General features: G+C 38.2%; 1 protein-coding gene across 1 annotated transcript in view; it reads right to left on the reverse strand.

Annotated features, from left to right (window-relative positions):
* LOC124158856 overlaps nucleotides 1–12,709 on the reverse strand; it is a 60,179-nt gene extending 47,470 nt beyond the window's left edge. The window contains exon 1 of the mRNA XM_046534233.1: nucleotides 12,096–12,709. Coding sequence (XP_046390189.1) covers nucleotides 12,096–12,149 — 54 coding nt within the window. The 5' untranslated portion in view covers nucleotides 12,150–12,709. The remainder of the gene's footprint in view (nucleotides 1–12,095) is intronic.
* Between the last annotated feature and the right edge of the window lie 3,197 nt (nucleotides 12,710–15,906).

The following is a 15,906-nucleotide window of genomic DNA, read 5'->3' on the forward strand; positions in this document are numbered from 1 at the left end:
ATAAGATCTCTACCTATTCACCCCTCAACTCCAACAAGAATTATAATATCAAGCACCCAATAAGCAAAATCTTTAAAAATTAACTAACCACTATGCAATAATAAACTGACTTAAAGGAAAAAGATTGTTTATTTTGAGATTGAGAAAACATGACTCATAATAATTGATATTTTATTAAAAAGGTACAAATATCTATTTATATCACATACAAATTCCAAGCATTTCAAATTACAATGAAATTAATAATTTATTAATTCAATTAGCTTTTAATGTGCCCTTATCAATGTCATAGATTTTTAGGTGGAAAAATACATTAAGTAACCACTTCGCAATAATACACTGACTTGAGGAAAAAGGTTAATAATATGGATTAAAAACATGAGATAGAGTAATTGATGCTTTATTAAAAAATCACAAGTATTTTTATTAACATTATATAGGGTAATCGCACCAGTCTTTGTCCATGCACCAATGAATGTCCGGCTGAAGTGAATCTTCTATGCAAAAAGATTTACACGTTTATTTCTCGTAGTAATTGGGTAAATTGGTTTCTTATATTACCCAATATATTCTCATTCTGTTTTTGAACGTCTGGAAGTTTATAACAACATTATTTTGATCTCCAAAACAAGTGCGTGGCATTTCAATGATCGAGAGGCATTTGAAAAGTCGATAAAGACAAGAGCGTGGACAAGAGGTTACCAAGTATTTTCTTCGCCAAAATATTTACGCTGGTTACTAGGTGATAGCGTTGTTTGTATTTGATTGCTTGCTACTTGAAGCTCATTCAGGTATGTTTAATCTTAAAAATATATAATTATTACATTTAAAATTTGGCAGACACCTTAATGGTATCGGCTATAAGCGGAAATACCAGTAAATGTCCATTTCGTTCATTTACTGGAACGCGTAGAAAACCAGTGAATGTCCCGATTTTCTGGGGGGTAGATATGATTGTTTACCACCGAACTTCTGGATCTTAATTTAGAATATTTTCGCTTTCTGTAGCATGGCGGAAGCAGTTAATAAGAAAAGGCCCTACTCAAGATTTCGATATACCGAAAAAGAATTGGAAAATGCAGTGGCAGCAGTACGGGCGGGATCACTGAGTGCAAATAAGGCTGCCAAGCAATATGCAGTTCCGAAGTCGACACTTCTCAATAAAATAAATGAAAAGGTGCCCAGCCATAGAAAAATGGGACCCCAAGTATTTTAACGGACCAAGAGGAGTCAAGAATTGAAAAGTGGATATTAGAAAAAGCTAAAATAGGCTACCCAGTACGTACTAACGATGTGAAAGATGCGGTGCAAAGGATTATGCAAGATACTGGACGACAAAATCCATTCACGAATGACCGACCAGGAGTGAAATGGATGAAGCTTTTTCTTAAACGACATCCCCAAATAAGCTTCAGGTATGCACAAATACTATCAAAAGCTCGTGCAGCTGTTACTGAGGAAACATTAAGGACGTGGTTTTTCGAATTAAAATCGTTCCTAGTGGAAGAGGGCTGCGACTATATTCTATCCGATCCTGAGCGCATTCTTAATTTAGATGAAACGGGAGTCCAGCTGTGCCCAAAATCTGGCAAAGTCTTAGCGGAAAAGGGGACAAGAAATGTCTATGCAATTGAATCGGGTCAAGAGAAAAAGTCCATCACGGCTCTTTGTACCTTTTCCGCGTCTGGACAAGACATATCTCCGATGGTGGTATATCCTTCAAGAAAATCCCTCGAGATATAGCCGCATCAATGCCTGAAAATTTTGTTATTGGAAAAAGTGATAGTGGATGGATGACCAGTGCTACTTTTTATGAGTTCATTGCGAATGCCTTCAAACCTGAGCCAGAAGCAAAGGGGGTGAAATTCCCTGTTCTGTTGCTGTTTGATGGCCATAGTTCGCACATAAACTTAGACTTACATGATTTTTGTGTGAAAAACAAAATTATTTTATTCTGCTTGCCAGCGAACGCCTCTCATATTATGCAGCCATGTGATGTTGGCATATTCCGACCCCTCAAGAAAGCTAGGAAAGAAACGGTGATAAAACACACCCAAGAGTCCACAAAACCAATTACCAAAATAAATTTCGCTCCATTATTCAAGATAGCCTATGATTCAGCAATGAAACCCGATCTCATAAGAAAATCATTTGAAACTTGTGGTATTTTTCCGTTCAATCCAAACCGTCCAGATTACTCCAAGTGTATGTCGAACAGACACAGAACAATTGCTTATGCACCTGACCAAAATTCAATTGATAGTGCTGGTGAGGGAACCTCAGTCTTTAAAGAAATTGAAGCCGACATCCCACCAGATATTTTACAACTATTTCAAAATGCTGAAAAATCAGGGAAAAATCCTCCATCCCAAACAGTTTTGTACAACATCTGGAAGAGATTCAAACACAAGACGAATAGTTTAACTGAAATTACCCGCCCACAGGAGCAACCCATTGATGACCCCACAACCAGGTCTTCGACTTATGATGACACGATTTTTGATAGCCTTAATAGTATCCCAATTGAAAATTATGAGAATCTCCAGAATAACGGCGAGATATCTCTTTCATGTAAGACAGGTGTGCTTGAGACCCTCATAATTGAGGAAAACCCGACACAAGTGATCTTCGAGGGTTTTCCAGAAAAGAACCAAGACTCCTTACTTTCGGCGGTTCCAAATACCTCAAATGATGAATGTTATACCGACAATGACGTGGCCCCCGTCGAATACAATTTGAAAAATGGTCGACATCAGCCTCAGAATTTCAATGTCCCGTGTCCAGATTCACCCGAAATAGACACTTATGAGACCTCAGAAGAAGAACTAACCCCTTTAGAATCTCGTTCGAATCAGGTAACTTTCAAGAAAAAAGAGTATGAGACAATTTGGAGCAAACACCTGAGTTTCCCACGCATTGCTACAAGTGACCGAAAAAGAAAAGCAAAGAATAAACCCATATATGCTATAACATCAAAACAGTTTAAAGAACTAAGAGAAGAGGAAATGCAAAAAGAGGCTGACGAAAAAGAGAGGAAAAGAATTCTCCAAGAAGAGCGCACAGCCAAGAGAAAGGAAAAGGACCAACAAACGAAAAGGAAATTGCAGGCCCGAGCAGAAGCTCTAGCTTTGAAAATTAAAATGCTAGAGGATAAAGAGAATGTCGAAAATTCCGTTCTCCATCTCCCCGAACCGAAACAGCCGAAGAGCACTAAAAGATCATGTAAGAACATTCAGCAAGAAATAGCCACCAAAAAAACAAAAAAATTATTATTGACAATATCCAGATTTCATTCAGCAAACTTATGTATCAATACTTATCATAATATAATAATATCATGTTTTTTAAATTATTTAATAATTTTAAAATTAATCTTGAGTGGAAATTTTAAAGTTGGAATGGTATACTTGTTGAATACTATTCGAAGCTGTTTGAACTTCTGAATAAAATGATTTAGTTCATGACTAAGTGATGATTTTCATTGGCTTGGACTTTCATTGGTACTACCTGTGGCCATTCACTGGATTTTGTGGACATTCATTGGGTTTTTTACGAGTATTTCCTTTCATCGCTGTACTTTTGATCGTTATCCATTTACACCGAGAAGAAAGGTATTAATTTCACACATGAACCTTCAAGACTAAGAAAATTCTATACTGGGGCAATTAGACGACATTTCATTCGTCTAAAATCAAAATTTGTAATTTAACTTCTAAAGTGGACATTCACTGGTGCGATTACCCCTATGAATTCCAAATTACTATGAATCTAATTGATGTTGAGCATCATTTGCCTCCTTCTGTCCCTTGCACTGGCATGCCGCAGCCAGAAAGGGAGGAAAGATAAACACAATATACTACATAGAAAAGTGGCAGGTGGATAAAGTGAAAGGCTTTGCAGTCAATATAAAATAAATTTTTAAAGTACTAGTTCAGGGAGAAAGCAGATCAATAAAAACAAAGGCATTGAAATCAACAAACATGACGACACTCACGGCAGAGTTAAATGCTTATAATACAAGGTTAAGATAGAAAGCAGATTCATAAAAACAAAGCCATTTAAGTCAATATAAGTGAGCCCATTGAAGTCACAGTTCAACCATGGGCCCAATAACGGTCACTCTAGTGAATTTTTAGGGAGAGAAAGATAAAATTTTTATATTGCAAGGTTCAGTTAGAAAGCAGGTACATACTAACAAAGCCATTGAAGTTAACATACCTGAGGACACTAAAAGCACAGTTCAACCATGGGCTTAGTATGAATAAAGTTAATGGAGAAACCAGGTTCAAAAGAAGGAATCTGAAGGGAATTATGGAAACGGAGTTCAGACTTCAGGGTTCAATAAGCCCACTGAATAACATTGAGAAACGAAAAATTTCTCCTCGTCGTTTTTGTTGCCAAGACCATCCCTCGTTACTATTTTCAGAGGCACTTTACAAATTGAAACATTACGATACAGTCATAAAATGAAGCTCATAATGAACCAACGTAATAGATAAATGTGCACCAACGTAATGGAATATGGTTTTTAAAAAAACTATACATGTTTATTGAATGATAAAGTTCACTACATACGGAAGATCCAGGTTACTGTGAGGTGCAAATACGATACTTATGCAATCGATGGATATTAAGGAAACATATAACAGGCAATGGAGCAAATAAACCACATGCAGCTCGTGTCGGTCAAATCTAGTCGTTTAGTAACAATAACAAAACACACTTTCACACTTCATCACTAATGTTTCGGCCATTTTGCAAAATTACGTCACCGACGCTAGCGCCGCTAGTGGCACAGAAACTTCGGAAACAGATTTAATCCGTATTTAAAAAGGATTTGGAAATCTAGATTTGATGTATTATGAAATCTCCCTAAAATACAGATTTGATCCTTTTTGTGTTTGTAGGGTTACAGCTAATGGAAATCTTACGATAGCGGACCGGTTGCAATAATAGTACGAAAGTATGTTCACGACGATATATTATCACCACGATATGACTATATGGACAGTTTAAATACAAGGTAGTATGACGAACGATCGGAAAACTCCGACGACAATCAAGAAGTAATTGATGCATTTTCATTTTCTAAATCAGAGGCGTTAAATGCTTGATTATATAAGTACACTGTTTGAGACTATAAGTCCGAAAATTGTCAAAACAAGATGGCGGAATTCTGACCACGCTTCAAACTCGAATACAGCGCCTCCAGATATTTACAACCTCCTTGGTGGACATACACCGAGCATTTACATGGCTTTACAAAAGTCGCCACTCGCATCGATGACGACAGAGCGATCCGAATTCTAAAGGGAATAACGACGGTTATAGGGTTTATAACTACAAGGTACACAATAGATAAAGTAATCTATCTCTTTCACAACTTATCAACACAATTCCTCGAATTCAAACATTTCGTTGCTAATATTTAAGAATAAATGAATCGCCCAGCACTCGTCGTCGAGCTGCGGACATATTTGAAAACCTATTAAAATGCGCCCAAAGTGGAAACTTAAATCATGTTTCTATAGGAAAGAATAGGATCTCCACTATGCAGTCCCCTTGGCACCGCGTACGGGAGCAGTAGGAACCAGGCCATGCAGCTGGGATGAGGTAAATCACTTTTTGGGTACAGCGCAGTAAGCCAACATAAGATCACGCGATTACTTCGCGTTTCTAGGGAACACTGAGTTACCTATTTACCCGTTTACATCCACTAATTTTCCGGATCTTAATATTTGCGCATGAAGGCGTTCGGATATTCTAGTGTATTAGGCAATGAAATGAGCAATTAGAGGTTACCGGAGGCTTTATAATGTGTAAAATAATATCAAGAAATTTAATGGGACAAAACCCGCTTTATTCCATTTCGCGAGTAAAACGTGAAATAGGTACGACAAAGAGGTTATTTCCTGCAGTGCGAATGAGGAACTTGCATGGGTCGTAGATTGCTCTAAAAACTATTTTGAATGAGTAAAATAGATAGCTTGAAAATATTAGCTCGCAAAAATACCCTCAGTTTCTCCATTCAACATCAAAAGAAATAAAAAAATTACATTTAAAATAGAGAAAAATTTCTCTGAGCCGACCACTGTGCGAAGACACCCGAGCGTTGCCGAGGCCAGGCGTGACGTCATAGGTGCCTAAACAACCGTAGGGAGTTGGGAAATACGCTGAGCGCATGATGTAAAATTTGTTTTGAGGGAGTATTTAGCCGCTCATCGTCACTTTATTTTGTTCTGTTATTCTTGGGCAAGTTTTCCTATTGCTATTGTGCCACGATTATTACTTGAGATATTAATAATGCGACATCGGGATGATGAAGTACAAGCGTTTCACTTCGTATGTTTTAGTTATCAGAAAAATTGATGATAACGTTGCCACTCGTTCGAATAGTACACCTGAAATTCATCTACATCTACATAATACCCCGCAAGCCGCCTAAAAGGCGTGTGGCATGGGGTGTTAGGACACCAAAAATTGATGCCACGACCCTCATAGAATTTGTTAAGACAAATTATTGCTATACGTCGGCGGCAAATCGAGATGTAAAAGAAACTTGTAATACTAGAGGATAACGATCGTAAGCTGTGCTGTTGACATTAGAGTAAGTTGTGCTGTTGAATTTGGTAACGCCGAAATAGCGGAGAAGGTAGTTCTATCCGTCCTACAGTACGAATTCACAGCAAAACAGTGTGCACACAATCCACATGTGAGATCGCGAATCGGTTCCGCTGCCAACACACACACAAGCTACAACCTATTTCAATAATATATGTAAATCCATAAACAATATACTAGCATATACCATAAAAATATAGTGGGAAATAGGCAAATACTCTTACCAAAAACTGGAGGTCACTGTCACATTCATATATTCATCACGTACAACTTACAATAACAGAGCTCGTTATGATGGAAACAACTATTTATTCACTGATTTAAACCCTTAAATTAGCCCACACAAGTGACACAGGTGACTTTTCTCATTACTATTCGTTGAAATAATGGAATAACAAACTTCACAAACAGTTTTTATTTCAGTAGCTTGATCGTGAAATGTCATATCTACGGTGAACAATGGAGGTTAACACGCCACTGACAATTTTTACACTGCTGTAAGACATTTATCGATAGCGTAATAGCACTTTTCACAATTCAATCACGATGAAACACTGATAACTCTTGGCCGACATTTTTCAACCTTGTCAAACTTTGAGCATTACAACCACTGGCACTGTGATTATTAGCAGTAGCTTAACGGGAGATGTCACGTTGAAAATAACACTATTTTGGCACAAAAATGTTCCTAGATGCCTCCAATCAGCGAGCAAAAGTTGCATTGACTGGAACTCACCCCATAATACAAGCACAGACAGTCCTAAATGACGAATTCTCCGGTACCTACGAATAAACGGATGAAGTCATTGTATATAAAAGCATAGCGGACATTAGTAAACATCAAAATCGTTCTAATTACATACTTAAATGAATGATATGCCATCGATAACATCAACTTACAATTAACGTATCCCCCTTCCAACGGCCGTGGCTCGGACTCCTACATCGATGTTATTTAGGTATTGTAAAATCTTTGGTTTAACTGCTCCAGTTTTATATTTTATGCCCTTACTCAGATATTAATATTATAAATAATGCAAAATATGAGGGCTTCCAAGCCTCTATCGTCGGATATTTATCTTTAAATGGAAAATAATCAACACGTCTAACAAACGAAGCTCTCACGACTGCTGGCAACTATTACAAACAATCACAACAATAGCTTCGCGTGATGTTTAGGCACCTTTGACGTCATCGAGGCTTCGTCGGCAGTGGCTTGGGGGGTGAGGGAGTTTTTTCCGCGCTTTAAAATTCGTTATATTTATCATTGAATATCTCGCGAAGGAAAACTCAGATATACATGCGGTTTTCTTTGTTGTGTTCAGAAAATAATTTTCTGTCCGCCTGTGAAATAAAAAAAATTCATGCAAGTTCCCCATTCGTCGCATTATACCAAGCTGTGCACCGAAATTTTCAGGAGAAGATATGACTGTTCTCTCGAATTTATTCATTACTACTTCAAATTTTACTACCTGTAGAGATATTATTAAATCGATATTCACAACGGAACTTTCCACCAATCATTTTCTACACGATATCGTACCCTAACATGAAGTATGTGCACACCGATGGATTTCATCTGTGCTTAGCAATGATTCGAACAGAAAATTACGAAAATTCAATAAAACGGTTTTTCTATGAATCTACGCCAAATGATTTCTTGTTTTATCGAACTATGCCCATTAAAAAAAACTCAATTTGTGAAAGAAGTTTCACAAATCCGTCACTTAATTTCCCTAAAGGGCCCTCTTGGTTCTGGAACGCGTTGAGACACAAAAGAAGAAAAATCTCGGTTACATGCTTAAAGCACAGAATAGAAACCTTAAGGAATTCTATTCTGTGCTTCAAGCAAACCATATCGTAAACGACACTTTATGGCATAAAAATAATTTGGGGTGCTTAGTAAACCTACAGATAAATCACGGAAGAAAAGAGAAAGAGGTTTTTATGTGGGTAATGCAATCCTTTTAAGCCGCATACACACATTTTTCGAGCTCTTCAAGTAAAACCTCATTTTATCTGCCGTTTTCATAGTACTTGGAAACGGCCTCAGAGGGACATAAAATGTGGTAGGCTGTCCCAAATACAGAGTTTTTTTTATGAGGAATCTGCAACACTTCATGAGGTGGTAGACCAGACAATTTAAAGCATTTTTTGTCCATAAATAAGGAGTCGCAACTCCTTATAGTTACCGAGCAGTGGGAACGCAAACATTTTTCGCATGCACTTTGCTGTTACTCTGAATACGGTTTTCCTTGGGTATCCAGCCTTCTGGATATTTTATTTTAATACTCTGACTTCTATAAAGACATTAAATAATTAAGGTTAGACGAAAATGTGCGATTATAATGGAGGGGGTGAGAAACCAAGGGGTACTAGTGATTTCTTTCTTGACATAAGGGCCTATTATGTAACTTTGACTCGGAGCTAGAGCTATCTGTTACTCCGCCCAGATTTGTTTCGATTTTTAGCTCCAACCCTATTACGTACCGGCTGGAGTTAACGAGAAGTCTCCGAAAGTATGCGGAGCTACAGTGGCTATGAAAAATTCGGAAAGAAAATCTCTAGAAATGAGTCAACCAATAAAAGCTTAGGTATCCGATAGTCAATTTTTTCTGAGGAGGCGGGTTTATCGGAAATTCGGAATGGAGTCCCAAGCTTGTATTTCGTAAGTTAACGTAAAATAATTAATATAAACTGCATTGTTGAAATGTTTAAACTTTAAAGCTTATTCATATACAGTTATGTCATCCATTGTATACAGTCACTCCTTTATCGTCGAGTTAAAACCTATTCTCTGCCCATGTTGCTATTATTCCAATGAATACGATTTTAGATCCCGGCAAAGGTCGGAGAAAATGAGCAGGAAGCAGTGCGTGGTACTCACTTATTTTATGAGTGAGCACAGAAGCTTTGCCCTTGGCGTATTCCAAGAATTAAACGGGAGGGCAACAATGAATAAATATAATGTGGGGTGAAGTCATAAACCTCCTTAATACACACGGACCTCCAAAAACAGTGGAGCAGTGGAAAAGGGTGAGACCGAGTCTGTTGGCCGGGATATAATTTTGATTAAAAATATTTTAGAGCCTATGGTAAATGTAGTAATTAATAATTTTGATGAACCCAGGCTTGGAAAGATCTGAGGGTGAAGACCAGAGCAAAGAACGCTAAACTTCGCAGGGCTACAGGAAATGTGGAGGTATTTTTCCTGTGCATGGACTCACTTTTTCATTCAATTCATAACTATAACTCTGACTCATTTAATTTTAGGGCAGTACTCCCTGTCTCACAGATGTGGAGCAGTTAATCTTAAGCATAATCGGAGATGAAACGTCAACTCCATTAGTCGACACCATCGATCCTGGCTCAGTGGTGAGGAAATTGTAATTAGTGTAAGTAGAAAGAGCATGAAGTGAAAAGAACGTAACAAAATTTTTGTTTCATTTTTACCAAGGAAAATTGTCTTCAACAGGATGAGGAGGGGTTGTCCATCCCTTTGGAGGTAATTTAATAAATCTCATAGACAATTTGTCGGGATTCAAATATCATTGTAAGTACCGCTGATAAAAGAAGTTTGAAATTTTGTTATCCTTCATTTATAAAAGATGGTGTGTGGGGAAGATGAGTCGCAACAACTATCGAATACCAGTGCCCAATGGGGTATGTGAAATTTCGAATTTTTATTGCAGGACAGCGTGTTGTAGTTGACCATAAGCTGTTTTATGGTTGGTTGATTTTTTTAACTAAACTAAGGAAAAAACTTTCTTTCAGCTGAGAAAGCTCCAGCAAAATGTAAGTATTAAAAAGGATATATATTAATCTTTGATTAAACATATGTCATAATACCATATTGTTTTTTTTCATAAACCCGTACTCAACGTAGCTGTTCCATTGAATATGCAAGAGATGCATTCTGAGTTTGTGGCTACAGAAACTAGTCACAATGACATATTAAAGGTAAAATGATTTACTTTATAACTTTAGTGTAATCATTATCATATTAGTTCAGAGAATTTAATGTGCAAACCATTTGTAGGGTATAAGTGAAAACCTATCCCTCCTTGTAAAAAGCCTAGATGAAGACAGAAAGGAGAGGAAGGATTTTAGAGAGGGAATGCTCTGTGTCTGGAAGGCTCAGTTAGAAAGTCAATGAAGAACGGAAAATATTACGAGAGAAATGCTCAGCTGCCATCAAAGGATGGCTAGTACTCAGGAGCAACGATATGATTCGTTCTCTTTCATGGCATTAGCAAGAGGGGTAGGTGAAGCATAGCAACTGAAGGAAATATGTGTTATTTAATTTAGTTCGTCATGAAATTACTTTCCACATAGAATATGGAAAATAAATTTCCTCAGAGGAGAAGGAAGCCTCGGCAGCTCAACTGGTTAGAGCTCCTGGCATGACATCAGGAGGCTCTGGGTTTGAATCCTGGTTGAGGTGGATTTTTCTCTGCCGAAAATTCTGTTATTATGCACTCTCAGCGAGTGACTCCGCTAATGTATTTGCGGCTATCTTGCAATCCTTGAATAACGGCAAATACTTTTTTGGTACCTCGCTTAAACATTCCTATCCTTTTCAGGAGCAACAATAATATTGGTATTAATTTTATTCGGACATCTGCATAATGGGAGTCAAAGTGTTTTCTTTTTTAATTTAAAATCCCTAAGGAAGTTAGTTAAACTTCATTGTAAGAAGAAATACACACAAACTTGATTGTCATGGGATACGATCGTGAATCTCTTGTTCTGTGCTGACATCGAGTGGAAAATCAAATGCATTACTAAGCATGCAAGTGATCTCGTTTGTTTTCGATAGCTAATTTCTGTGCCTAACTCTGTAAACAAAATCACTTGTACCCATTGGCTTCTCATCCACTCAATTGTTTGAAACAAAATTTTACACCTAAGCCTAGTTACCCTGTTCGAAGTTGTTGTTATGAACAAACCTAATCTATCATTTAGATCGCAATTGCTGTCCTGCTCAGCAATCGGTAAAACACAGAATTTGGCCTAATTTAAAGACGATTATACATCAGTAAAAAATATTTTTTTTTACTTTATCGACACATGATCCATTGCCAACTCCTCAACCTATTCCAAAACTACGTCGTGCCGTTGTGAAAAAATATAAATGAACACTTTACGCCGCCACGCCTTTGTTATTGTCGATGTCATTATGTCGATAACGAATACAAACTCATGCTAACGCGGCCTGTGACATCAGAGCACGTTTTTATCCCTTTAATATTGATTATAAAAACTAATTTTGAAAGACAATATTATTTACAATATGCAACAAAAAAAGTATCAAGCCCAAACACGCCAATCGACTCAATTATGATACGAAGTTTCGCAAAAAACCACTCCTTGCTTAGCTAAGGTCTTTGAAAATCGTCCGATAAAGGAATTAACGAATGAAGTGTTCGGATAGGAAAGCCTTGACAAAGAAGAATGTTGACAGGTGTACTTACGGCCGTGCAGAGAAGAGGAAGGATGAATAAGTGAGTAGCACGTAGTCCGAACATGATGACTTGGATGGACTGCTGTGGCCGCCACAGATGTAAGGCCCGTCATTCACGAAAGAGAAGAAGAAGACTCTTCCTCGAAAGATAAGGAGACCGGCCCCATCACGAGGGTCGACCGACCGATCGCGGGGTCAACACGACCCGGGTGACGTCAGTCCCCCCCGACCCCTATCAATGACTGCTAAGCCTCGCAGCGGCCTTCAATTGTCCACCCACATCGGCAATAACAGCAAGGAGGAGGAGAAGGAACTAGGTCAATACCATAGGCGTCAAAACGATATGCCGCTATTCTTTAAACGTTGGGCAAATGGGATCTGACTGTTAATTTCGGGCGACTCCCTGTCACAGTTGCAATTAAAATATTGAAAAGATACTTAGCAACTTAGAAATGATCATCAATAATGTCCAGGAAAATACGAGCACGGTTACTGTGTAAGAAAACCTGATTTAAAGACGCGCGTATTTTGGGTAGAATAATGGGGGCACTCTAGGAGTTGAATAGATGACGACGGACGCGTTCAGGAAGTATGGGTTACACTTAAATAGGGCAAGAAGTCACTGTGTTCTCCAGTCGTCAATCAGCAACCGAAAATCCTAGGAAGTTACAGCTAAGCTGTTGCTCGCCACAGTAACGCTTGTCACTTGTTTATTTAGCTGCGCTATTCTTGTTTTCACGTGGACGTGCATCCGGTACCGATATTTGCTATGCACGTGAACCAACACGGTAAACAGACCACGAAAAGATCGCATGACATCTCACTAATGATTTCTGGCGAATTCCTGTCACCGTTGCGCAGTGGGGCCAAATTCGGAGAAAGTCGGCAAAATACCAAATACTTGTCTGATTTGCATAAAAATTCATATGATGGCATATCATGGGCTGGTTATTAGGAATGTATAATAAAATTTTAAGAAAAATGCGGAAAAATTATAAACAAATTTAAAAATTTACATAGAAATTTTAATTGTTATTTTTACTGAGAACGGAAATATGATCATATAATAACCTTGAGAAAAACACGTGGACATGTATAATGAAATTTATATGATTATAAATTTCAGAATTATTGTTTTACAGGGCAATTGATAGTTTTCACAATAGACAAGATATAAAAATTCAACTTCCATTTTAGCTTTCACTTTGAATTTTTATTCACCGCTGTCTTCGCCTTCACTGTCCGTTGTAGATCTATTTACACTTTTCGGAACAGCGCAGGCATCCGGTTGTAGACTTCCATTCTTTCTCGGAGGTAATGGCCGCAAGGATGAGATAAGCGGATCTGACGATACCATTAAAATTGAAAATATCTTTGTTTGTGTCTTCTCTTGAGGTTTTTCTGCATTTTTTTCCCGAAATCTCCTGAAATATTTATTGCGCACCTCCATAGCCTCTTCACTTAACATTCCGATGGGAAGAAGCGCAACTGCTATTACATCCGAGCCATGAATTAATATTCGGTGAACTGATACGGGCATAGGATTCCATGGGTAGAGACGGGCATAGTATCTAGCTGTATGAATTGCATGCTCTTGAAATGCTTGCAAATTAACTGCGTAACCACATGAAAGAGTTTTTGTGAGAGACTGTGTCACAACGGCTAATTAGTTCCTCATGTAATTCAGTTATTGCGGCTGACTTTGAAGCGCTCAGGAAGAAATGACGCGCAGTATTTCCGTCGTCACTATTGCCGCTACCATGCTTAGCGATGTCTACCAGAAGACCCATCTCAGACTTGAAGTTTTTTTATTTCAATTTTCCTTCTCTGTATTAGATCTTTAGTATCCGTAGTTTTTTCCATGATAGAGTATCTGCCCGGTAGCTAACGCGTAAAAGCCATTCAAAGAATCGAATATAGGCATTGAGAGTTGAAAGTCCACATTGAAATGATTCTGTATTAACTCCCCTTCCCAGAATTTTGTCGATGTTGTTCATTTCCCGGGGGAGTGCGCCACAAAGGCAGCACCGTTGAGACGAAATGTGTGTAATGGCGTTGCATACCTTATCTTCAATAATTTTAAACATCATTATTAATCCATGGCGTACTTGAATAGGACCACATCTCGGTATGACAACATTCGAAGGTACTAGTCTATCAATTTGTGCCTGAACGTTTTGCTGTTCATTAAGTATTGTTTCCTTATTTTCTTTTTAAAACACTAGCTTTAAAAGCCTGCAATACCTTGAAGATGAAGGGCGAACATTCTGCCACACACTACTACCTTGCACTATTCTCTTCTTTGTAGTACAACTGAAGTAGTAGTACAGATGCGCTTTTAGGGGTGCGTCGACAGCAAGGTCATTTGCACCGCTCATAGTTCCTTTACCTTAAGGAAGCTTATTGAGTTCTATTACGCGCTTTCAACAAAAAGGGGTATCCCATGGTATGAAGTCACAAGAGTTTAATTATGCCTGTGTTGATGATATAATGCATTACATTATTAATATTATCCAGATTATTACCCAGAACGGTTCGTATATCTTGGTTTCCAACTAGTTCCCTACGTTCATGAGAGTATTTTGTATATTCCTCCAGAACGTGTCTCACAGTAAGGAGGCAATCACAGCTATCACAGCGGGGAGGTTGTTTCTCTTCGGTGAAGAGGTATGCATGTGTGAGCGCGGTATGACCAATTCTAAGGGCCGTATTCTGGGGATGGTCGGGTTTTATCGATTCCTCATTTTTCCACCGATCTTCACCAAATTTAGGATTTATGACTAATTTAACATTATAAACAATCTTAGGTACTCCTGAGAAAAAACATTATCGAAACCATTGATAAAACGATTTCCCGTTCCTTTTAGAACAACCCGTCCTACCCAACCCGCCCGGGCGATCTTACGTTTGGGTACTCCTGCGAAAAAACATTATCGAAACCAATGATAAAACGATTTCCCGTTCCTTTTAGTACATCCCGTCCTACCCAACCCGCCCGGGCGATCTTATGTTTGGGTACTCTTACAAGAAAACATTATTTTGGTTTCCTTCTATTTAACAAGTAATTGCACCAATTCAAAGAGAAACTTTTTTAATATAACAGAAATTGTTGAAACGAGGCAATGTAAAAATAGAAATATTAAAAGGTAAAACATCAAAAAATAAAATATCAATATCAAACGGGGTATCGCTCCTTAATATGAGATAAAAATTTTTTGAACATTGTTGCAGGGACCCACTGAAATGCTGGCGATACATGAATTCGTCAATATGTTCAGCCAAAAGGTTGCTCCTTAGAACTTCGGTATGGCGGCAGAATTGCTTCAAGCGCGACCAATACCCCTCTACTGCATTAGTGCAGACTCCTTCCGCACTGACGAATTCTTTCGAATGATTCACTATTCTGTGTGTGAATCCTAGGTCTGCCAAGCCGTCATATGCTGCCCAGCCATCCGTCCAAATGACGCTTCCATTTCGGACATGCTCTTGAATTATGGGCAGCATGGTATTTTTATCCCTTTTGACGACATATACAATAACCCCCAATTTTTTCTCTGTATCATAGATGCCAAGGACCCACTTCTCTGTGACCAGTCTTCCGCGATGGTATTTTCGCTTTGCCACCAAACTTTCGTCAATTTGTATTACGACTCCTTCTCCTCCAAGTTGCTGTTGTGGCATGTTAATAATTTTCCATGACGAAATGTCCCTATAAATTAAAGTGTGATAATGGAAAGGCTACAACATGTAGATCAGCTAGAACTTAAGATAATGTTGTATAACCTAAAAAATCGGTTGTACTGCACAACACTTTCTCTAGT

The sequence above is a fragment of the Ischnura elegans genome, chromosome 5, assembly GCF_921293095.1.
Source record: "Ischnura elegans chromosome 5, ioIscEleg1.1, whole genome shotgun sequence".
Lineage (NCBI taxonomy): Eukaryota > Metazoa > Arthropoda > Insecta > Odonata > Coenagrionidae > Ischnura > Ischnura elegans.